Here is a 25,133-nt window from a genome sequence, read left to right as displayed (position 1 = left end):
CACGGATGGGGCCTTTTAAAAGCAGACGGATTTCTTAAGCCTAAAGCCTTTCTTGGTACTGAGCCATATGGACCGAATCAGATGAGCTTTGGGCATCTCACTGTGGGAGCTTGCTTTATGGGCCAAAACCACATTGTATTTGGGCACAGGTTTGAAAATACCGAGTCCTTTACGCACTCTGACAGATCCAAATCTGCCTGATGCCTCTTCTGAAGTGCGGTGGTCATCAGTCTCAAAGAGAAAATCCTAGGAGGAAGGCTTGAGTGACAGAAACAGTTTCTCCCTGTGGCTTTCAGTGGTGCTTCCTGCATGGACAGCAGCGGGAGAGGGAGGAAGAAGGGGTCTAATAGCTAAAGCCAGGGTAAGGTTACTAAGTCTTCATATTCCTCCGTATACAGTATCCAGAACAGAGAGCAGAAAAAATATAGGGTACTTAACCTCAGTGGTGTTTAGCATCAGAAGACCAAGCATCACAAAAGGTCCGACTACATTAGCATTTTAGCTCAGGTTCGGAGAGGGCTTTTGAATCCCATCTCTCGTAGTCCTTATCTCCCATGCCTTGGCTGTGTGGTGGAGCAGTCACAGACACACAAACTGGATCCCTTTGAGGATGGTAATTATCAGAAGATGCACTCTGAGGGCACTTCTTATGCAGTCCAACCATAAAGGGCATCTCTCAATCTACAGAAACAGGCTACAGCCTGAAGTAAGACCTCTTGACGTGTAGTATGGGCACCAGGTCCTTAGCACCAACTGTTTCACTCTACAAGTCTGCTCCTATTGGACATTACTACTCATCAATGTGAACATAGCATAAGGTGTGGAGGACATAGACTAAAATAAGACATGAATACGAGCAACCACATTGGTTTGGTTTCAAACAGTGAATTAGCAGTTCTCCTCAACCTCACCATGACTGGGTTGCCTTCCGAAGTAAAGATATTTCAATGCAAGGTGTTTAAATACTATAAACATGATAGAATATGATCTGTTGTGAAACAGATTCTCAGCCTGCTTTTTCTATAGAATAGCTTTAATAACTTTTATACTGATTATGAAGATCTTGAAGACAAAATTATCACCTTGCTGTACTTTTAAAGGATGACAAACTTACTAAGTTATTGCTTATAGTGATGCAATTATTCTCCCTGCTTTTGTCTCAGCCTTTGGAAAAACATCTCACACCTTACTTGCCATCTTTTTCCCTGCCATAATTTAGTCAACTGTGTGATCCACAATCCCATACTTTTTCATGGTTCTTTGTCTGATTCTGGAGAAATACACCCTAATAGATGGATGAAATTGTTTGTCTTTACTTCTGGATGTGGCAGGGAACTAAAAGGATGATTCTCTTGGCTGTGAGAAAGGCGCTTCCTGCTAGAATAGAACATTGCTTATTAAGGGTATGACTCATCGTGATGCACTTTTATTGAAATACCGCCAAACAACAGTCGCATCAAACTACGTTAAGCTGTTGCCTTGGCAAACCAGATTGAGACATGCTAGGATTAATACTTTTCCCAAGCCTCATATGCTTTAATGTCATGTTTCTTAGTCAAATGGCAACCAATAATTTTTTACCCCATTATTTGCGAGAAGAGGGGTCCTTTCTATAACATGTTACCTGTTGTATGTGGTCAGTTTAGGGAAGAAAGAACCTCTCTGACCTCTGAATCATGGCTGGAAGTTTCTTACGCTAAACTGGCTGACTTTGCACTGAAGCAAATTAAGAATTCTCACCTGATCCCCTAAGGTGGATCACCTACTGCCTGTGCACTGAAGAAGCAGTTACGGGAGAGCTGATGAGTGGTAACTTCTTAAATCTCTCCAGCTGTGCCAGAATGTCAAGTGAATAGATCACAGTCTTAACATTCATGGCCTGACCTGCAGAACGTGTGACTGTTGTGACATATCCAGGGGCAATCCGTTTGCTGAAAATACCCATGATCCCTACAGACATCCCTGCACAGATTCCCACAAACTTCATATCGATTACAGCTTTCTTGCCTTTACTGACCGTGTCCCTGTTAAACCTTAACCACCTCTTACATGAATTGTATTGCCAGTAGATACATGTTTACAATGTTTGGGGTGGGTTGTGACGTGTTTATTATTCCAATCATTTTTAATGCTCTTCTTGAATGGTACAATTATGAGTATGCAATATAAGAGTTGGTGTAAGCTTGAGCAGGGTTAGGTAGGCAATATCAAACTAGATGAAAAGGATATTATCACTATGTGGCATAACTCAGTGCTGCAGTTTTTACTCATGCTAAACTTACTCCCTCCTTCCTTCCTTCCCCTCAACATCCAGATGGATGGAAAAAGAGCATCATGATCATACGAGTACAGCAGAGCAACTGGACAGGTTTCACATGTCATTTTTCCTGTGTCATTATGGACAGCTTGTAGCACATTCACCCCTGGGAGTGGTACTAGTTAAGACTGATGAGGGTAGAGGACAGGAGAGTGTTATGTTTATTCTTTCACGTAGCTTTGTAGAACTCAAGAGGACAGTAAACATACCGATTATTTGCATGGGTGGTTCCACATCTGTTGTGGCTTCTTCCAACAATGACAGCAGTTTGGCTGATACTTGATGGACCAATTCAATGTTGCTAAACAAGCCATCCACGTCAAAGCGAGCAATCTAATGGAATACAAATATTAAGCAGCTACTGACGAAGGATAAAGAAGGACATCGTGTATTACAGACCTTCTCTTGCTATGCCCTGAGTGTTCAACATGCCAGGAAGCACCACTTGTGCAAAACCTCATATAAACATCCTCCTTGTGACTTCAAGGACACATATACAGTTTTCAGATCAGTATAATATGGTTGACGCAGTTAACAAAGGGCATGTTATCAAGTGCTTTTAACCTTATTTTGAACTATTCCTAATTTGAAAGTGTTTACCTAGGAAGGAAATAAATATTATCATCTGAATAAAGAAAAGATCCTTAGCTGGCTTTAAAATGTTTGTTTACTTTCCCACTGAGAAAAAGAATAGTTGACAGTGGGTTTGATTTCCTGATTACCAGTTGCTAACAGAGGCCGCTACATAAACTTGAGACCTTGGTGCTCTGGTGCCAGCTACCAGGTACAAAGACTTCCAGATGGTGGTACCATTTTAAGTTAGTTGTCCTATAAATCCAAAAATACAATCAAGATCATATAATTTCCACTAAAACAAACACAGTTACAATTCTGAGTATTAATATAACCTAAAGAGCTGCCTACAGAGCCTGGGCACAAAACATTGACTTCAGTGAACTGCATCAATTTACACCAACAGAAAATTTGGTTCCGTGTCCCTACACATTTTAGAGCAAGTAAAAAATTTCCAGGACACATACTTTTCATGCGGTAGTTATTTGTTTCCTTGCACAGCAGGGCAATCGTTAATATTTGGGGACAACTGGAGATAGCCAGTGGTAATGTGCTAATACTGAGAACAAAGGCAAGACTGATTTCGACATCCATATTGATACCCTCTGAATGTATCTCTCCATTAGAAATAGAATTGCTGACTTACATAGCAGCTTACCAGATGCCAGCAGGATCAAATTGCATGCTACTGTTACAGAATCAGAATATTCTTTCAGTACTAATGCAATCAATTTCTTTATAAGTACTATAGGGGCTAAAACATGTTTTATCCATTTGGAAATATGAAACAGATTCATTGCTAGGTCAATTTTCTAAATGCTATCCTTCTCTAAACACATTACAAACTTTCAATACGGTAGTTTATCTGAGAACTAGCCTTAAAACCATATAACATTCTTGAAAGCCTTTCAAAAATGCAGAGGTTATTAAATTAAGACAGTTATAATCTCTGAATTACTTTTCCTGTATACATCTAGCACAGGACTTCTGACCTCCACTCCAGCACAATGCCTACATAGTATTTGGAACTCGCTGTGCATGGACACTTACACACATTAATACAGTGACAAAGGACAGAATTGAAACGTATGTTTTCCGTTGGCTGGAAAAGAGTGAAGGAATACAGCCGCTTGTCAAAAATCTCAGCGAGTTCAACCATGGAATACTCTTGCTCAGTGCTGGCCAGGCAAGTGAGGGAGTCAAGTGGAGACTACTTCTAAGCAGATGAACGAGTGAGGAGAAAGAAGAAGTCAAGAACTCCTTAAAGTTATGCCAGCAGATGCCAGCTCTTCTGAAAATGGGTTGGAACAAACTCTGACAGAGTTTTAAGAAAGAAAAAAGGTCCTGCAGGAGCTTAAACAGCACAGACTTCGTCTGGCCACGGTGTTTCCCAAAGACGCAGTGCCAATGCCATCTAAAGACACTTTGGCCCCTGCACTTGTATTTTGTCACCAATTTCGTAAGAAACCCTACATACAGAATACTTGGTTATGGTCTGTTTAAAATCATTTTTATTCTTGTATTAGCAGCAGATTATCATTCCTGCAGCCTCTGTGAACGCTATGTTGCAGGCCCCACAAATATGAATCTTTCGCTGGACAACCTCTTCTATTGCCAGCTTTCGGCTGCACAACGTTTCTACAAATTGAAATACTGTTGAGGAAAATGTGCTCTTTGAAGTCTCAGCTGAAAATGAAAATGGGTATCATTGGCCTAATAAGATCGTTTGCCTGAAAGATAGTTTATGAGCCTGTCTTCTTCTTTTCTGTGTAGAATGCAAATTTCTGAAGTGCTCACTGGGCATGTTATTTCTCCACCACAGCTGTCTGAAAGGCTGGATAAAGTTATCTTTATGACTGAGTTTAACCTTGATGGGGAGGTTCATGCCATTCCAGGTTACTATCATGGAAAACACTTGGTTTTATTGTTTTTTACTGCTATTGGAGGTGCCAGTAAATGTCTGCCAGGGCACGTACCAGGGGTTATAATTACAGAGCAGTATGGAGAAGTGGAAGCTGCTATTGCAGCCCACGAGCAGGGATATAGCGTCCAAGCTGCCCTCTGGACAAGCACCTCGATGCAGGCTTTATGCAAGTGCAGCGCAAGTGTCAGGAGCGTATGTGACTTCCTGCTCTCCTCGCTAAAGCCCTGGCACATCCCTTTCCGGAAAGCTAGCTCTGGACCCGCTCCCGGCACCACATCACTCTCGTGCTGACACTTGTGCTTGCATTAAGATTATTTGCAAGCAGCACGTGGGTGAGTTGAGACCTTGACGTCACCGCCTCGTCCTCTGCCCCCAGCACTCACCTGCTTGTTTCTCAGGGGCTGAATCACTTCCTTGATGCAGAGATCCAGGTCACTGATATAGTCTTTCTCCGTCTGCATGAGTTCTGCGATGATTTTCACCCTCTTGGCCATCATGCGTCTGCTAACTTGTCCTTCATCTTCCTGCAGCAAAGTGGCAGGGGATGAGGACCCTGCCTGCGGGGCCATTTTTTCTGTTTAAAAGAGGGAGATTTGTGAGGAGCATTGTAATTCCGCGTGCTGGCACAGCTTGCCCTGTGCGACCGTGGGGGAACGTAACCGGTGCCTGTTAGAAACTCCCAAATCGCTATGAGGAGAAGGAAAAGAAGCATAAGAAATGGCAACCCCAGTTCAGACCGAGTGTTGTCCCGTTTCCCTCCTCTAAAAGCAGACACGGGTTTGGCGAAGGAAACCATCCGTTTGGCACTAAGGGGATAACCCACCACCGGCTCCCCCAGCTTTGATGTTATGTATGTGGGCAGAAATTTTACATGGAGCACAGGAGAGTCTGTCACACTGAAATTCAAGGATAGCTGATGGCCTTCTACTCCTTTGAAAACATAGTCTCGGTCTGACATCTATTATGATTCAGAGGATGGGAGAAAATGTATTCCTGTGGAAGAAAAAGGCTGTGTTTACCATAAATAAGCTTCACTGGAATAACCTTTGCTCTGTATGATGTAATGTTGAGTCTATTCATGGGAGGCTGAGGGCTGTAGGTGCTGGAAGACAAACTTTCCAATGAAGACAACGTTACTAACAATTGAAACCTGTAATTCTGTTTAAAAATATTTCTTTGAAAGAGGCAAAGGAATTACAGGAGAATATGGGAAAACCTTTAATGATCAATAACAAACATTTCTTGGAACAACAGAGATCATTGGGATCAGGACATTCTTAACTATTTTTCCATACTTAAGACCTAGAATATCTGATTTGTTCCAAATACATGGAAATGCAAGTGAGTCTTCTACAGATAGGTAATTTATGTATGCTACAGGACCTGCACACAACCTACTTATCTGTAATGATGGTCTTCCCTTTTGCTGGTTCGTAAGCCAGCCTGCAGACATCCATGTCAGCTGTACAAAGGGCACCGAATTTTATCTGTGTACACTGACAGTCTGTATTTTTCATTAGAAAAAACACACACACACAAAAAAAACAAGTGAAAGATTTCAGAGGCTATTCTGGTGTTTTTCTGCTAACCACAAGATGGTGCAGAGCACCAACAAAGATGGACATATCATTACAGTACTCATCTCTGCATTACCCAGGTTGTGCTTTGACAGCACGGACTTTTATTGCTCAGCGGCAAAGGACGGGAATCTCTGCTGAGGGTCAGACTGCTATGCCTTCGTGTCAGCTTCTTGTAGGGAGCATACTGTATAATGAGGCAATAGCAAGCAGTATCTGATGCTTTGCTCGCTGATAGCCAATACTGAATATATTGCAGTTGTTTGAATTGATTGTCAAGGGCAAGGTCATGAGCGCTCAAGTGAGCATCGAACAGCGTGCAGCATGTAGCTCACCAGCCAAGGCTCTCGATGATAACCTGGAGCTGGATTTGTAGGAAGACCAAGCGGCTTTCAGGAGAGAGGGCTTTGAGCCGTCTTCCACTGAGAGGTGTAAAATGTTATAAATCCGATGTATCGTCATCCCCAACCCCTTTTACAATTATGCTGACCACTGATATTCAGAAAGGATGTTTTTGTTATTAATCCTTCTCCCATCAGGTTTTCTAGTGAGACTGATGTGACCACAGTTATCTTTTTAAATAGCTGCTTTTGGGACTGCACCCCTGCCTCTGTACTGATAGTTTTAAACGGTGAGGGCAAGGAACCCAAACCAACTGGGGAGGCGGGGCTGTTTTTTCAGACTTTTTTGTATTTAGATGTACTTTTTACCTTTGAGTTTTTACCCTTGAAGTCTGTGTAAAACACAAGCATGAACATTTTGTCCTCAAGTTTGTACACGGACAATAAAATGGAAACATGGTGAGGATGTCTCCCCTCCGCAAGGCTTGGACTATTGAAAGAACTTTAAGCTGAATCTTGCCCTAGTGAGTCCATGCTGGTGCGAGTGCATGGACTGCACAGGAGCTCGCACTGCTGCAGAGCTCATCCACCAAAGGTGCTGTGTGCTGGAAGAAACAGGCTCTGCTCTTACTTTAGTGAGGAGGAGAGCAAAATTGGTACCGGTATCACTCCACAGCTCCCTCTGAGCAATTTTCTGCTAGGATTGCAGAATGAGACCACCTTGCCTGCTGCTTACGTGCTAAAATGGCAGGTACTTGTTCCTCTAAAAATTTACAGTATGTAACCACACTTACAAACTCACAAGGAACCACATGAACAATCCATTTCCGTTCCAGTTCTGCACCGAAATCAGCATTGTTCTTGAGATCGGGTGTGAAAATGTTTGCGTGTGTGTGACTGTATATGAGAGTTCAGGGCGACTCCTGAGAAAGTGCAGAGAGGACCAGATGTCCTGGAAGATCTCAGAAGTGTTGTTTTGTCTCAGATGCAGCACTGTTACGATATCAGATGGAATTTGAAGGTAAACACAAGATGCTGTGCAAAAGAACTTTCTAATCTTTTATACGGGTGGCAGGGGAGGGCATTATATGAGCAAAATAAAGCCACTGTATCCCACTTCAGGCTTGAAGTCGCAATCCCTCGAGAGGCTGTTCTTTCAGTTTATGTCATTAGATAGCCCTGATCAAATTTGATTCTTGAATTATGTCAGGGTTCATCTATTATCCTTATTGCATGATAGATAATAATGCCAGGAAAGAAAAACTATTCTCAACAGGAAGAAATAAGCGTGAGAAATATCAGGTAGATGCTGTTTCCTTATAGAAAACATGTTTTTTAATAAATGTATCCTTTTGTTAAAAGTAATATAATTTTCCATTTTCACTCAGTATGTTCACTTTTTCATTTCAGGCATGTCTGTCTCTATAGAATGCAACAGCAAGATCCTGAAGCGATGATTACAGCCAAAACCTGTGATTTCATGTTCAGCTGATTGCTTTTGACCAGTTCGAGAACATTAGTAGCTTGCTGAAATCCTTGTGGAGCAAGTGAAAGTTTAATGAATGCACAAACAGCAAGTGCATATCTGGAATATAAGCAGACTCGTTTCTACCTGGTAACATGTACCAGCCCTGGAATGGTTCGAGAGAGAGGATTAGCAGGAAGAGACATTGCTGAGGATTAACTGTTACAGTAAGAATTTGGCTTGTTCGTCCTCGGAGATGCCAGGTCTAGAAAAAAGAAAAAACTGTCTGTTGAATGGTTTATTAGACAGCTACGTCTTAAGACCAGTTTACAAAAAAGTAATTGGTACTTCTAGTAGGCATAAAAATGTAAAGTAGAAGGTATTTGCAATTGTTACTTTGCGATGTCAGTTATCTGCAGGAGTCGCCTTTCTGGAGGAGTTTGCTTTGGAGAGAAGGCAATGACTTTGGTTTTCCAGCTGTGTATTGAAGTACATGGCTCTAGCTGCACAAAACAAGAAGCTCACCATGTGATGACATGGACAAAGCGGCCGCGTCTTACAAAAACAGTTTCTCACAAGTGTGAAGTCTAAAGATATCCCCCAGATGGAGACATCCAGCAACGTAGTGAGAGCACGGAGGAACAGAGCCTGCAATGTGCAAATGCAGCAGCTCGCTTCTAGGCCCAGGGGAGGTATTGGGGGATCCACAGCAAGCAACTGGAAGAGCAGCCAGAGCAGGTTTGCAAGATCTATGTGTGCAAATTTCCCTGGCTTTCCCACCTAGAGAGTGAGCAGCTCTGAGAGGTCTGCTCTATCCATCCTTCCTCCCAGGTAAGATGCTCAGGTTGGATATTACGTTTGCCGTTGGAGACGGGACCCAGGTTTCTCCCCATCTAACGCTTTCTATCTGGAAGTGGAGGTACTGGCACAGAATATAGTGACAAGTACAGTGATGTCGGTGCATGGAGTAACAGGCCTTTTCATTACTTAGGCAGCATTTGGAGGACACCAAAGGAACGCAAGTTCTGCACTCGTGCTGTGCGGATACAGGGATTTTGCCTGGCACAAGGGAGCAGTGAAGGCATAAGTTATCAAGGTATAACAAACAAATTACAGCATTACTGTGTTTTCACGTGTGAAACCTGAGTCTCGCACCACCCTCGATAAAATTATTCCTCTATGAAAGCAAGTCCTCGGATAGCCTGTACCCTCAGATAACCTAGCGATTACACACAGCTTTTATCAGCTGGATTTGGAAATGAAACACAGGCAGCCAAGTTCAGAGACTGCTGCTGTGGCAGCTTTCCTCTCCCCCCTCGTATCTCCCCTCGTACCATGGCCCTGGCTCTGCCCTTTACACCCCTGCTTCTACTGCGGGTGCCGGGAAGGCTGCGGGGCACAGGGACACTAGAATCCTTGGAAGTGAGGGGGCCTGAAATGGGACAAGCAGTGGGAGACGGAGTGTCCCACTGCGTGCAAGAGAAGTGCATCACATGATCTAACACACAAGGAGTTTTACTCCAGATCCCCCTCCCCTTGTGAGGGACCACTTCATAGGGGTGTCATTACAGTTTTGCACCAGCACTATTACAGTGCAACAATATGGTGCAAACATGGTGTGAATTAGATCCCCTGAGCTCCAAGTTGGGCACTGAAATACAAAAGGATTGGGAGAGGGCTGTGGAAAACGCCTTCTTTTCTTTTACTCAGACGCACGTAACAGCAGCATTGTTCAGGACTGGGTTTGTTGCACACGGGTTGCGAGTTACACATGCAAAAAGCCCCTTTTCTGAACACAGGAGGAGAACACCGCAGGACCAGAATGACCTTGCACCAGTCTTCCTGGGCAACAGGTTCGCTCATAAAATCTGCATCAGAGACTTCCTTGCAATTAGGTCATTCAATCTTTGATCATTTTTCTGTTCCATAAGGTACAGAAAATATTTACATTCAACACACAAGTTCTTTCTTCAATTCCTTGACAGCAGACCGCTTTAATTATATGTGTGCTGACAGGACTACAGAGAGATGCCATGTGACCGCAGTGGAAGGGAAGAAAGCTTATCATCAGGTGACAGAAGAATGCCCTTATTGTTAGCACCAATACTTACAAATAAACCTTTCCATTGTGTCATATACCAGTATAAATATACCACTCCTGTGGCATTGAGCTAATACGTTAATATAAGAACCAAGGAAGGGCTGCATCTGAACCTCTTCCCCTGGGACACATGCACCTCAAGATTTGGCATAGATTAGCTGTACGAACTGTGAGGTGTGTGACCCACAACGCAAAGTATCCCAATTAATAAAACATTTGCTAATATGCTCAGACAAGGATCCGTAAACCTCCTTGGGTCCTAGTCTTCACTCCCTTACCCCGGTTGCTGTTACTAATTATGCTGCAGTAGCTCCTAAGAGTCCTAAGCCACACGGCAGGACTTGATTGTGCTAAGTGCTGTGCAAACACAGCAGTACAAAATGGATTCTGCTCTGAAAAGATGAGCTCGCTTCCCAGCCTGGCTGCTACTGCAATAAGTTCAAGGAATAACTCCAGCTTTATTGCAGCGCAAGTTAACAGAATGAGATCCTCCAAGCTTAAATTTGCACGGGAGAAAATAAAAGTATTTGTTAGATTGAGATTTCTCATCACAGGGCACAGAGGGCTATTTTCATCGAGCCATCTCCTGCACTTCAGGAAATAATCCGGACTTTTACTCCTTACTGTACTCCAGCAAACCAGCCGCTCCAAAGATCAATACATTTTGCAGTGAAATAGGATATTGTCTGCATTGTAGTCCATAGAAAGTTAATCAGTAAGTACAGCACAGAGCAAATAAGGAACTGGGGAGAGGCGCGGAGAATCTCTACTCCTGGCGGGAGGTGCTGAGAAGCTGTGTGCATGGGCAGCCCACGCAGGAAGAAGCGGTGTGCTGTGCAGGCAGGGAGGAGGATGGGATGGAGGAAGGTGCCCTGCTTGTGATGGAGTGAAGGGGGATGAGTTGCCTCTGACTGGGCTTTTGTATACCAAGGGGTAGCAGCTTTCCTGGAATTTGTATAATTTTGCAGGTTTCTGCGTCATTTCTGGTGTTGGTGATTTCTCATAACTACATCAGACACAGGCAAAACGTGAAATTCGGGGCTCAGATACGAGCTCTGAGGCAATATATTGTGGTAGCTGTGTGATTTGAATCACTGTATCTATTATAGGTATGTCACCAATGTAATTTAAATTGAAGCATGTGCAAATCATTTAACAGTGCAGTTGACCCATTCACAGCTAAAGTTATAAGGGAGTTAATGTGTAATAGATTCGTAAGACGAGGAGTATTTTCAAAGCATCTGTTGTCTCGCCGAACACTGCAAATGCGATCTCTGATTCCTTCTGGAAACCCACCATTTTCCATAGCTCATTTTTCACACCAAGCACAAGTTTGGTATATGATTATTAACAAAAAGAACAATCTGTCCAAAACCTAACAGACAGTGAACTATGTTTTAATTTCCTTTTCATGATCTGCCCTTCTTGGTTGATAGTATCTATCTCCATGATACATTCTATCTTAATCTGCCCCGATCTTGCAAACATTTATGTGCCAATAACTACATCAAGTAAACTCCTCTTACTGAAATACATAGGTACTCACAGAACAGTAGCTTTAGGTTAATTCAAAGACTGATCTCAACATTAGTGCAATACATAGATATTAATATAGTTACTTTTACAGCTGCTACTGATGGATTTTCACTGTAGAAAAGAGACCGACTCCTGCCAGCTAAACAGCTACGGATAATACATTTGAAAACAGAGCTGCTAAATACCATGTTGTGCCATTGCTTAAGGATAGTAGCAAGTTCTTCATGCCTCTTGAAAGGACGTATATGCAGGATTTTCTAGTGAACGTAGAGCAGAGCACTGCATAGAAATATCATGGGAGCTGTGTCTTAGCTCTTACAATGACCCTTGATATTATTTCTGCATCCACCACAAATGCTAGTGAATTTATCTTCCTTAACCCCATTCTTCCCTCTTTAGAAAAGTGATGCTTCTGTCCAGTTGATGGAGAACTATGGAAGAAAAATGTGTGTATGGCTTGATCAAGGTATTTCTGGACTCACCCAAGAATGCAGCTACAAGCCGATGACTGCATGGTTGTATCACGAACCTGACATTTGATAGCTATCGCCTTATTTTCCCCTACCTAAAATGGGGCTGCAGGCATTTGTTATCTCACAGGAAGAGTTGAAATAGACGCACTAATGCTTGCCAAGCTCTTTGAGAATATAATGGTTACTTTGCATCTTGTTTCCTTTTTAAAAAGAGTAAAGCCAGGAGGTGTTGCATGGCCATTCACACCAGATAAGGTATTGAATAGATGTGTCTAGTATAATAATTAACAATGAAAATGCTTTCTTGTGTTTTTAATGAATCCTTAATTTTGAAGTGAAAAACACTTGCAGAGGTTTGCACCTTTGACAATGCTATTGTGCTCATGTTTGCAGACTTACAGAGCAAACCACCTTGATTACCCTGGAGATCTGGGTGGTAGGCTCCCTTTCTCACTCTTTATAGAAAACATTTTGGATTCTGTATAAAACAGCAAAACTTAAGAGAAATCCAAGGGCAGAAACTGAATTCTCAGGAGTTTTTATGCCTGACTGCTTGCTCACTTGTTTTTGCTTTTTTTGGTTGTTTGTTTATAGGCTTTTATTGGGGGCCCATATTTCTAGCACACTGAGCTGCACTTTGAGCATATACTTCAGAAGTGCTGGAAATGGCTGGGGGGGAAACAGCCTGGTCTCTACTCAGGGAACCGTATAAAGCACGCAGAGGACTGGAAGGGCCCTCGAGAGACGTGTCGCCCGTGCCTCACCTCGCGCGAATGTGCTGCAACGCTGATGTAGGCATTGCGGTGTAAAGACAGCTCGGTCCCCGTGCTCTGCCTAGATTGCCTGCCGCTAGCAGAGATGGGGGTCCTGCAGCCTCTGACTCTTGGCTTCCCAGCCCCCCTCATGGGGGATTCCCTTCTGCAGGGTTTGCTCCTGTCTTACACATCCTTGTTGGTGCTAGTACCAACCACAGTTCTGCAGACTGTCTGTTAGAAAACATATTAACAGGGGACAATAGAAGGGAGGGGCAACTAAACAAAGAGCTTTTTTTCCAATTCATATGGGAAACAAGTGCAAATTACTACCATTTGTATCTTTTTGCAAAGCATTTACCATTCTAGGGTGATCGAAAGAGTCCCGAACTGGTGATACACAAGAGACCGTTTATGTGACCAACAGATCTGTTGGGTTTTCCTACCAAGAATGGAGAACTCAAAAGCTTTGTGCCAACAAAACCACTTCCCTCACCTTGGAGTAAGCTGCTTCACATCCAAGCACTAGTGAGAAAAATGAAGAACATAAAGGCGTACAATCATAGCACATCATCAGCACTGGCAGATAACACATTAGCTCTGGGATCCGTGATCATTATCAGATCCAGGCACATCTAGCTCACCAAAATTTGATCCAGATCAGGCCTTGGCACACAACCGTTTATTTCCCTTGAGACTGTAATTACACTTCATAGGAATTTCTACTGACTTTGTACTTTTACTCTGAGGACAGGCAACTTCTAATCCAATATAAAGCCTGCAGGTACCTTGTTAACCCGTCCCCGCTTTTCTTGAACAAAGGCGAGCAAGCAGAGTGAGCCGATATTAGACTGATACTTGGACTGCTGCCATAACCTCATGCTCTGCCATGACTGCCTAGGCTTCCCCACCTCCTTTGCCCCAGATTTTAAACAGGAGACGTTCATGGCATGAATACACCTGACACCGACCAGAAAGATCTCATACTTTTTGCTGGATACCGTTCTGATAACCTCGACCTCACCTGGGCAACCCCCTTCATGGGTTAAAAACTGCTGTTTTGGTGGGATGTGTGCCAGGAGCTTGCCTGCCCAGATGTAGCAATCGTGTTTGTACCCTGAAACACCCCCGCCAGACCCCTGCAGCGTGTGCCTGACTTAACTGACAATTTTTCATCTTCTCATTGATTAGCTATCATGAGGAGGAACAGCATAATCGATGAACCACTCTGTTGTTTTCAGTGTATGCAGCCCCCATAGAAATCCTATTATTTTCAGGTTTATTATTTTATTTTCTACTTTTATTGTTTCTCTGAAGGAATGCTACTTCCTAATTGTAGTGCATCAAAACCATAATACAGCGACCCACAGTATTTTCCTGTTTTATTTCCCCATAAAGGATTATTGCCACAAGAGTGACTGTCACTGGGCAGTTATATCACCATTAGTAACACACGCTTACATTAATACTCAAACCCCGCATCTGTGATGAGACCCTGTTGTTCAAGACCCTGGAAACCCACAGAAATTCGTAAGTTTGTGTTCCAGAGCACTTCCAGAAATAGCCATACACATTCTTCATGCTTTTCTTCAATTTGTGGCATCGCATTTAATTTTTGATTGACAGGCCCAATACTGACATAATTTGCCAATTTCTGGTCCAGATGCAATTTGGTTATTTGAAAAGAAACCCTCTCCATAATGGTATAATTTGAATCGGCATATCCATCAAAACATGTATTTGGATGTACTTCAGTTCAGGCTTGCACAATCTGAGCAACAGATAAACACATTAGAAATCCCGGTATTTTTAACTGAAAGAAAAAACTGCCCTTGATGCTTCTAATTAGTTAGCATATACCCCACTTGATACGACAACCAAAGACAGATAGGATGGAGCCATCACATTACTGTTTGCGTTGCAAACGTGTTCTGGTGACGAATGAGAAAGATCCCGGTTGCATACGCATTTTGCAGGAACACACCAAGTCCTTCGATTGCATTTTGTGTCCTGTCTACACCACATCATTATTTAGAAAAATTAAGAGAAACATTTCACGCCCTGGAACCGGGGGCAAGGGTGAGAGGGAGCAATTGCTCACTCCAACTGCGAGTGTGTGGGGGCAGAGACTGCCATTCCCTTCTTTATCTCAAGGCTGCAGCCTGGAGGGCGTCAAGATACTACCGCAGCCCAGAGCATCCCTAGCAGCAGAGCACCAAGCAAGCTTCCCTGGTACCTTGTAATTTCTGGCTGTACTCTGTCCTGTCGGACTGACTCCTCCTCAAGGTGCCATGGTCCCCGGCGGTGGTGGTGCTCTCCACTACAGGCTCCGTCTTCCTCCTCTGTCCCATGTACAGCTTGTCCCTCAGCAGGGCCAAATTCCTCCTCCTGCCCCCCACGCCTTCCTTCCCCGGACAGTCCATGCTTGCCGTGGCCAGCCTTGCTTGGTGGTGGCGGTGGCGGGGGGGCAATAGCTTGATTTTTAGGGAGGTGAACTCCCTGCCCAGGTGAAGGCTGGTTGCTTTGGGCTTGGTTTTGGAGCAGGGCTCCGCAGGGCCCAGGCTCAGCCCTGCCACCTCTGCAGCAGCGGCTCCACCCCCGGGAAGCTAACGCCCCAGGCAGTGTTTGCATTCACCTGCCTTATGTGCAAGCACGCCTGGCGGGGCCAGTTTCAGAGCCAGCCCCAAACCGCAGCCATTCACGGTCCCCTTTCCCTGCTTCAGGGGACACTCCTCACCCTGCTGCAGGGCCATGGGTGCCGGCACCCCGAAGCGGAGTCGCATCCTCCCAGCTTTGCCTGGGCTGCCCCTGCCACGCACTAGCAGGGAGATGTCTGAGTGCAGCGGGGCATGGCCACACTTTCATCAGATGCCTTCCCTCTCCGTGCTGCCGGGGCAGCGGGGAAGCAGAGGGCAAGGCGAACGGGAAGGGGAGGCCAGCCACCCCCTTGACCATTGCTCCTTCTCCTTCCACGGGGCTAGTGCCCAACCTGCAGCCTGGTCAGGACCCCAACTCCTTGTGTATCTAATTGCATCTGCCAGACTCACGACTCCACTGAGATGCGTAGCCTTTAGACTGGAAACTCCTGATCTACAGGTTTGAAGGGAGACCGATCCCCCAGGGCAAGGAAGAAAAGAGCTGGGAGAGAGATGAAAACCCCTCTGGGAGGTGGGAAGCAGCACAGAGCTGATGCTTGTCTCAAACCAGGCTGTGTCCTGCTTTACGCTATGCACAGAGAGGTGACATGAAAGCCTGCCAAGGACCCGCGGAGGCTGTTGTAACAAATCACCGTGCTCTGATGGCCGAGGAAGTGGACAGCAAAACACCTGCTCGTAATTCCTCTGGATCGGCCCCTGGAAGAGATCTTATTATCCTGTCTCTTAGCAATGGCCTCTGGCACGCAAGCACTGTCTAGTGATCCTCCGTAGCGCTGGTCTAATCAAGCTCATGTTAAAACAGCAGGAGCTGCTGGCATCTAAGCTTGGACCGGACTTATCCTGGGAAGAGCCCCAACAGCCATCAGTAGCAATCACTGCCGCTGCTGTGATACCCACCCCCTGTGGCCCTCGCTGCTCTAGGAAACGCCCGGTGGGAGCCCCGTGGCGCAGCCTAATCGGTGTCAGTCACACGCACACTCATTGCCACAGCGTCTGCCAGGGGACACAACTAATGTCCCTCCGACAAACGCTGGCGGAGCATATTGCTTTAGTATTGCCATGCTGTGTCCCCGAAGGACTGCGTAGTAAAAAACAAGCGGGGATGCAATGTAGTAGTGTAACCTCGTTTCCAACTTTTATTTTCCTTTAAGAAGCTGGTCCTGTGATGCAATCTCCGGATCAAAGCCCCTCATTTCTACCCAGCAGTGAAAGGAAGAGGTTATGAAACTGTTAAGCAATTTACTATGTCAAATTGCAGCACCGTGCCAGTGCTGCACAAAGTGTCCAGCCCAAACACGCAGCCTGGCAGAGGAATAAAGAGGTGAGGGGGATCCTGGGAAGACTTTGTGCTCACACAGAGAAGTCACGTATTACGTAGGCAATTCATGTGTTACGTCTTGCCTCCTCTTTGATATTCCCTAAGAAACTCTTTGTTTTGGAAGTCAGACCACAAAAGTTCCTTGAAAGGCAGAGCAGTGGTGACAGTGGGGAGAGGCATACGCAGGGACTGACCCGGTGACACCCTCATGACAAGCATCAAAGCCCCAGCAACAAGTAAACAGATTAAGGTGGGAGTTGAGGGAAACCAACCACCCCATTTCCTTACACTGGGGACTTCCTGGGTTTTTTTTTTCTGAAGCAATAGCTTGGCATTCAGCGAGGGTGGTAAAACTGGTTTAAAGTCACCACCCTGACTGTCCCCCTCCCCCAGATAATTTTGTTCCCACTATTGCTGCAGGGTGTACACACCAGCATTTGAGACGATGGAGGAACTGATCTGGCTGAAAACTCCCTCCCCCCTTTCCCCTGGGCTGTTTTCCATCTGGATCTGTGCTCCCGTTTAGTTCATCACCCAGCTACGCAAGCAGTTGTGGCAGCATGAGGCAGGGGATGATGCAGGGGCACATGTGTGCAGCTGAGGGTAGGGCTGACGGTTGCTTAAGCCAGCATTGCCCAGAGGAGGTACTTCCCCCAGCCAGGATTTTATGGGGTCATGCTTTTCAGGAGACACGGGTCCCATCACTTATATGAGATTGCATTATATTTATTTAAATTAAGACGGTTTGGGGGAGAACTGGGGCATATATTTTGGCTGGGTGGAGGTGGAAGAACAAACTTTATAAAATTCTTGGCTTTGTAGGCCCTCTGCCACATATGCAGAGTTACAGCCAAGATAGGATATAGTAAAGTTTGTTCAGGTGCTTATTACGACAGCAATCTACCCACATGCAAAAGTTGTCTTTCTCTTCCTCCTCAACTCAGTCGCAGGGTGTGAAAAGGTATGTGTTCGTTCAGCGAGGGAACAGTCGCAGGGAAAGCTGGCTGTCGTTTGCTGCTGCCTTTGTGCTTGCAATGGTTTATCTGGCTTCAGCCAGCAGCACTATTTCTGTGGCAGCCAGGAGCCCAGAGCTAGCTTGCACCGCAGTTTGGAAATGTAGATGAGTACCTTCTGCAACCTCAAAACCTCTCCTCTGTGCCACTCAGCACAGAAAAGGCTGAAAATAGCATGTCTTCCGTAACACTCCAAGTGAGGGGGACGCATTCAGGACCAGTGGCTTCCCTATCCGCTCTGGAGGGAGGGAGGTTTGAGGCACATCATGGTTTATCCATCATCACGTTAAATCCAATTATTGTTTTACACTAGTGGGCTGTGCCAGTGCAGTCAGTAGGAGGAATATGTAAAAACAATTGGATACGTATCTGAGCAAGAAACCCCTATAAACTCTTATTACTGTTTACTGTACTTTACCGGGACTATAACAAAATGCCACAGAAAGCATGGTCAGAACTGCATGTGAAGTACTCGACTTCAACTGCCACTCGCAATAGCACAAGCAACCCTCTCTCAATTTCCACATTACTGCTGCTCCCTTCTGGCCCCAGTAACAACTGGTGGTCAAGCAGTATCAAAGCCACTAATCCGTAAGACAAGAGGGACTATTTGGCATCTACGCGGAAAAAGCGCTCTTTTTACAATTAAGGCGAAAATCTCTTTAACCGCTGTATGTTGTGTTCATTTAATTCTCCTAACCAAACTGGAATCCAGTTGATGCGAGCACTCACATAGGAGTATTTTGCACGGAAGCCACCCTGCTTAAGAGACAGAACAGGTGCTGGTGTCAACACGGAAAATATTGGCACTGTGTTCCCAAGCAACTGTATTAGACGCATATAAGAGCTTATTGTTGTATGGTCAATGCTAACCTTTATCTCAGTCCTGAGCTATAAACGAACCGGGAGCGCCATCGAGACTGATGGCCATTAAGTAAGCAAACAGTTATTTGTTTTCCTGCAATACCTCACAGCTGTTACAGAAGATTTCTTTATAACTTAGTGTCCCAGAGCATATATGAAAAATGCTGGTGCGGGTTGACTACCGTGCCTGTTCCCTTTGACTGGAGTTACAGACCACTGCTGGAGTCCTGTGGCAATGACACCGGACTGCCATTTTCAAGTTTGTTCACTGCGATGGCCAGCACAGCCACCAAGCGAAAAGAGAGTCTCAATACGCAGCTGCAGAGCGACTTCACCAGCCACAAATTTTGCCCACGTAAAGAGATTACACTCGACAGGCAGTGGCAAAGCAGAAAGGTACCATGGTACTGCTGCAGAAAGCTGTCCTACCCTCCTCACAGGTGGAGCGTGACAGCAAAGAGCGTAGACGTCTCTATAGCTCCCTGCCTCCGTACAAGGAAGCCTAGGTGCGTATAAAAGCAAGCCCGTATCTCTTGTCACTCTGCCTGTATGCACGAGTCATGGCAAAGATGCCTTCTGAGGGACAAAAAGTTGAGGCTTTGATAAGAGCACTCACATGTAAGGCCCACTGAGGACTCTGAGCTCTGGAAAGTTGCTAGTACGTACACCCTACCTGTTTGCAGCTATACTGGTAAGATAAGAACAGAGTGACAGGTGAGGATAAAAGTAATAAAAAGGGAAGGCTTAAGGACAGGTAAAGCTGGAGTCTACACATTGATTTTTCACCATGAATGAATCAAAATTACTTTGAAATATACATAGAGAAAAAACTTCAAACACCTTTCAATAGTACAAAAAGAGAAAAAAGCCTGTCTTGTAGGTGAAAAGTTATTTAGTGTGGCAGTGTCGCCTTCACTCCTACTGTTGATCTTGCCAGACTGGTGATTCCTGTAGAGAAACAGGTCTTTAGAAGTAGGTGCACAGTGATAATTTCTTTTAGCCCTGTCTATAGTGTTTCTTGTCTAAATATTTGTAGGAGAAATTAATAAAGCATATGCCTGCCGGGGCTCAGGCTAGGCTGTGGATACTTTTAAGAAGGGATGGCTCGACCTATCAGGCTATGCAATCCATCTCCTCTGACTGCTGCGATGCTTTCTTACTCCAAACAAAGACTCTGCCCCAGTTTACACATACAAAAGGCTGACGCGTTTTATGCCTACAGAGAGGGACCCGGCTGTCAAACGAAACGCCTGCCGGAGAGGAGAGGGGGTGCCGAGAGAAGGGTCAGCAGGGCTTGAATTGTCCTCGCAGCACCAGTGGATCCATCACTGTCCAGCCGGGGCTTTATGTCAGTCTGTGAAACAGGCTTGGAGCTGGGCCAGCTCCCAAAGGCGCACACCTAAGGGCAGTGCTGCTCTGAAAGGGCTAGGGGGTGCGGAGGAGAGGGGGCCTCGCTAAGGAACCGTGCAGCCCTTTGATTTCTTCAGGGTTACAGCCGCGCAGTTATTTTCTAAGGAAAATAACCTGACTCTGTTGATCAAGTAGATGGCACTGTGATATCAAAGCTAATGAGGAAAGACAAGTGAGCGAGCAAGGCACAGATAAAAGGACTGGAAGATGAATCTTCATTATTGTTATGTTTCGATGTAAAATAGGGGGGTGTAGAAATTACCGGAGATGAAATATTTTCTGTGGGATTCTTTGAGAACCTTATGTCTGGCAATTCACAAATCAAGAGGGGAATGGAGCCTAAAAAAACCTATCATGAGCAATAGGCAAGATTTTCCTTCTAGGTCCCTATTTTGAGTGATTATATTTTGCAGCTTCGCACTAAAACTTCATGTTTCCAGACAGTATTTTTAAAGCTGAACTGGAACCTTTTTTTTCTCTCTCTTTTTGTGTATGTGCACGTATATGAAAGAACAAATGAACGAATGAACAGGAAAGAAGACTATCTGGTGATTTCTGTTTTGTGATGGGGAAGTTGCTTTGGAGTAACAAAGATAAGAGTCTTTAAAAAAATTGTTTCCGTTCACACTCACAAACAAGTTTTGGTGGCTGTTACGGTAGGCTGAAAATCCTTGGTTCACGGGGCTTAAAATGAACTCAATACAGATGCCCAGAGGGAAGAAATGGGCATATCCTACAAAGCTTGACTGAGCCACAGTGTCCTGGCCTCTTGATAGGCCAATCACTTTCCAGGCAGAGGTCCAGAGAAGGTAATCTGGCAAGTGAATCCTAACATACATTATGGGGAGCCTAACGAAAAGCATGGTTAAAAACGAAACTAACAGCTCAGAGAAACAATTTATTCAGAACAAAACAGGGTGTAGATTTTCACCTTCCTATACACGGTAGTGAATATTATGACTAACAATGAATTTTGCATAAATACAGAGGATCAGTCTTTTCAAAGCAATGGGGTTACTGAAGTGAGTTCACCGCTGCAAAAAGGGTTCACAATCTTACCCAGGGTACTTAGTTTGTTTGGGATAGGAGCTTCTGTCTTTATTCACATTGAGATGGAAAGTAACATAACCTGATAAACCTAATTCTAGTTACTGAAATACACACTTTGTTCCTTCTAGTTAGATGATGGAGTCATCGTCATTTTTGCGTAAAACGCAAACACGTGTGAGTAGGCTGTGCGTAAACATCCTCTCCCAAATCCAGCTGTGCCAATGACAGAGGTTACTGACTCCAACGACTCGTCATCCTCCTCCGGCTGCAGACTGTCAGTGCGAAGATCTGCAGAAGGAGTTGTTCGTGCTCCTTAACTTGCTTCGGTTGAAAAGAAGCCTGACTAACTTAGCCCACGTCCCTAAACTGCCTCAGCTAGCCTTGCTTGGCTTGATCTGAACTAGGGAGCACTGATACGAGCTGATCCATCAGCACGTTGGTGAGATGGTGATGGCTGAACGAGCGAGCGCTGGCAAGCAAGCGCAGGCAGTGACCTGTTCCACCGAGGCAGCTGGATGGGGGGACGGCTGGCCGCGAGTGCTGGCCCTCTGCACACAGGCAGCAGCAAAACAGAAGGCTGGCAGGAACCCTTTCCTTCAGACTAATGGTTTTACAAGCCATGGAGATAGAAGTTATATTACAGCAAAAGTTAACGATAATGATGTGATCACCAGTCAAGAGCAAATGCACTGAAATAGCACGTAGTGGTACTAATGAAATTCTTCAAAGCCTTATTAGCTGAAAAGATGAGAATGATTTTCATTCAGGAGGAAGGGACACTTTTTTTTAAAATTGTAATATAGGTAATGTTTTCTGCATTTAATTTGCACAGCATTTTCATGGGCAAAACATTCATTTTATATATATGTGTGTGTGTGTGTAAATATATATAAAATAAATGTAAATATACACTGCAGAGTACAAACTTTTAAAGGAAGGATGTCCTTCAGGCTTAGGCGATTATACTGCTGCTGAGTTTTTGCTATACTCCAGTGGCATTCTGCTGGAATGAGATTCACCCCCGTGCAGAGGGCAAGCATAAAACCTAAGTACCATGTAAGTCCTACTTAAGTCTTAAGGACCTGGTTCTAATTCCACTGAAACAAATAGCAATATTTTCATTGTCTTTCAGTGGGAGCTGTTTCAAGGTCAATAAACGGGATCAGTCCTATACATGCCTTTTGCTGGCCCAATTGGAATGATACTTGAAGGAGCTGGATGCAAAATGCTTGGGAATAAAAGGAGGTGAAATACCTTGGTAGTAAGAGCCTTGGTAATTCTGGAGAATTTGCTTAAGGTAGATACTGGAGCCAAAACATTCATTTGTTTCAAAGATTCAGGAATGTTAGGTAAATTTATTCTAACCAGGAAGTTGGTCTTACCCAAATCTGACTTGAGGAGTACTGTGCGTACTTCTGCCACATTCTGTGTAATATAATGCACAATACTGAGAAATAGTCAAATCTATTTAGAGCTTTTTTATTATTATTATTATTATTATTTATTATTTCTGCAGTACTAAGAGAATTTTGAATATCTTGGAGTACTAAAACATCATGCGCTCTGCTCTGACAGCATTTACAGGGTTTGTGTGTGGTTTTCTGCTGTATCATCTACTCTTGCTAGGTAACACGATGGCATCCGTTTATGCATCTAAAAAGTGCCTGCACAGAAACTCGCTTATATTTCACACATTCCAAGTGTTTCACAGCTGATTTCCCATTACAGATGAGAAAGCTTTAGATAAGACCACGTTCACAACACAAGGCAATGGAGAACCCTGTGCTCAGACTTTGTGCATCCTACAGGGACTCCTGGCCACAGCAGTGTTATTTCACTTCCCAGCTTGTATAGGGAAATAAATATATATTGGACTCCTCCTAGAATAACCTTACACCCAACTGCCAACTTTGTGAGTGTAAAAATACTGTGTGCGTGCTCAGTAAGTGATTTTCAGAGACTTCCATAAAAGAAATCCAGATTCCTCAGAACTAAGCAGAGGTGGAAGGCTAGGCCTATGGCACATATTTGTTTTTAACCTTGCCTGTTTCAACAGCAGGCCAACTCAAAGAAGCACAGAATAGATTTTCTTCTAACAGAAAAAAAATTCTCTACTTTTTCATTATTTCACATGGAAAACAGATTATTTGCCCCCTGGAAAAACTTAAAAAATGAAGAACTTCAGAGACCGTACGTGAAGAATTTCACCCCCACATGTCCAGTTGAAGAGGTTACTCCTGAAAACCTTGCGTTTGGTGAACTCAGTGAAGAAAGATGCCAACTCCTCTGGTGAAACACCAACTACTATTTTGCAGCTTCTGCGGAGGTGGGTAATGGGCCTGCAAAATAGCCTCTGTTCTCCTGGAGGTAAGTCTGTTGTGACAAATACAGCAAGCAGTGGCACAAATCAGAGGAGACCATAGTGGTTTTTTCCCCCAGAGCCTTTACTGCCATGGAAAATCTACCACTAGAATACAGCTCCCTCCAAGATCCAGGGTAGCAACACATTTCAGAGGAGTACACGGGGGAACAGTGACTGAGGCCATCAGGAAAATCTCCCACTCTGGTGTAAAATAATGCTGGGTCCTTACTGCACACACCAAACAGACAATCCTGACACTTTTGAAACCCGATCTACCAAACAGTAGATGGGACAAATAAAGGGAAAAAGTTATATACTGTTTAAATCTGATGGAAGAGGCTCACTTAGCCTTTCTGCTGCAAATCTATCATTCCCAGTAACATTTAAAATACTGTATGAAATAATCAGGGTAACATGGGTTATTAAAATCATGAGGCTGACTTAGCCTTTCTGCTACAAATCTATCATTCCCAGTAACATTTAAAATACTGTATGAAATAATCAGGGTAACATGGGTTATTAAAATCAGAGTTAAAATTCAAAGCTAATAGTGACCACCATTAGAAGTGAATACACAAGATGATTGGCTTGGGATTTAAGAGTGATGACAGGAACAAAAGTTGTTCTGCCTCAGTTTCTCCATCAATAAAATGCTAATAGTGGCATCTGCCCCTTTTCAGGAATTTTTGAAAGATCCACAAATAAGAAGCACTAGTCCAAGAACTACCACCTGTGTCGACGGATGAAATTCATTTGACATCCTCCTCAAGGATCAATGAAAAGAGAATTCAAAGGAATCAGATCATACATAGGGGTAATAAGCTTTAAAAACAGCACAACCTGAATACAGATGAGAATCTAATTTAAGCATCAGCGGGGTTCGATATAAAAACGCATCCACTGTTGGGAACCCATGCAAATAGCCCGCCTCTACGCGGTGCAGACACTGGCTTGGGCGACATAAAACTGCGCGTGCCAAGAAGAAATGAATGCTTCCCTCCCCAGGGAGCAGCAGGGTAGGGTCTTCACACTGACGCGGGCCTCAGGTAAGGATAACAACCCTGCCACCATCACCCCTAATTTTGCATCCACACCTTTGGCAGTGCTGGTGGCCTGAAAGCACCTCAGCGTGGGTACAGCTGGGGTACCTCCTGCCCAGGCACGCCTGGAGGACACCTGCCACCTCAGGTGGGGTTTTTTGGATTGTTTTCACGTCGGCGGAGCCCTCCCTTGTGGCTGGGCCTGTGCGGGCACCCTACAGCCTCTTTCTTCTTCTGAGGTGCTGACCCTGGCCTCAGCAGGGGGAAGCAGCCACCTCCCGGGGCCCGCAGGGAAAACGGGGCAGCGCTTCTGCCCAGCAGCAGCCACCCCATCCGGAAAAACCTTCTCCACACACCCCC

At 44.6% G+C, this 25,133-nt stretch overlaps 2 protein-coding genes across 2 annotated transcripts in view; one reads left to right on the top strand and one right to left on the bottom strand.

The window, feature by feature from the left end:
• Positions 1-15,482, bottom strand: part of ARHGEF38 (Rho guanine nucleotide exchange factor (GEF) 38) — a 37,316-nt gene extending 21,834 nt beyond the window's left edge. Inside the window, exons 1-3 of the mRNA XM_009327086.1 lie at positions 15,296-15,482; positions 5,198-5,388; positions 2,527-2,650 (exon numbers count right to left, since the gene is read on the bottom strand). Coding sequence (XP_009325361.1) covers positions 2,527-2,650; positions 5,198-5,388; positions 15,296-15,482 — 502 coding nt within the window. The remainder of the gene's footprint in view (positions 1-2,526; positions 2,651-5,197; positions 5,389-15,295) is intronic.
• A 3,702-nt stretch (positions 15,483-19,184) lies between these two features.
• Positions 19,185-25,133, top strand: part of PPA2 (pyrophosphatase (inorganic) 2) — a 43,680-nt gene continuing 37,731 nt past the window's right edge. Inside the window, exons 1-2 of the mRNA XM_009327085.1 lie at positions 19,185-19,307; positions 23,594-23,738. Coding sequence (XP_009325360.1) covers positions 19,185-19,307; positions 23,594-23,738 — 268 coding nt within the window. The remainder of the gene's footprint in view (positions 19,308-23,593; positions 23,739-25,133) is intronic.

The sequence above is a fragment of the Pygoscelis adeliae genome, unplaced genomic scaffold (assembly GCF_000699105.1).
Source record: "Pygoscelis adeliae isolate BGI_AS28 unplaced genomic scaffold, ASM69910v1 Scaffold87, whole genome shotgun sequence".
Taxonomy (NCBI): domain Eukaryota; kingdom Metazoa; phylum Chordata; class Aves; order Sphenisciformes; family Spheniscidae; genus Pygoscelis; species Pygoscelis adeliae.
The sequence above is the reverse complement of the archived record's forward strand: the minus strand, read 5'-3'. Positions and strand labels throughout refer to the sequence as shown.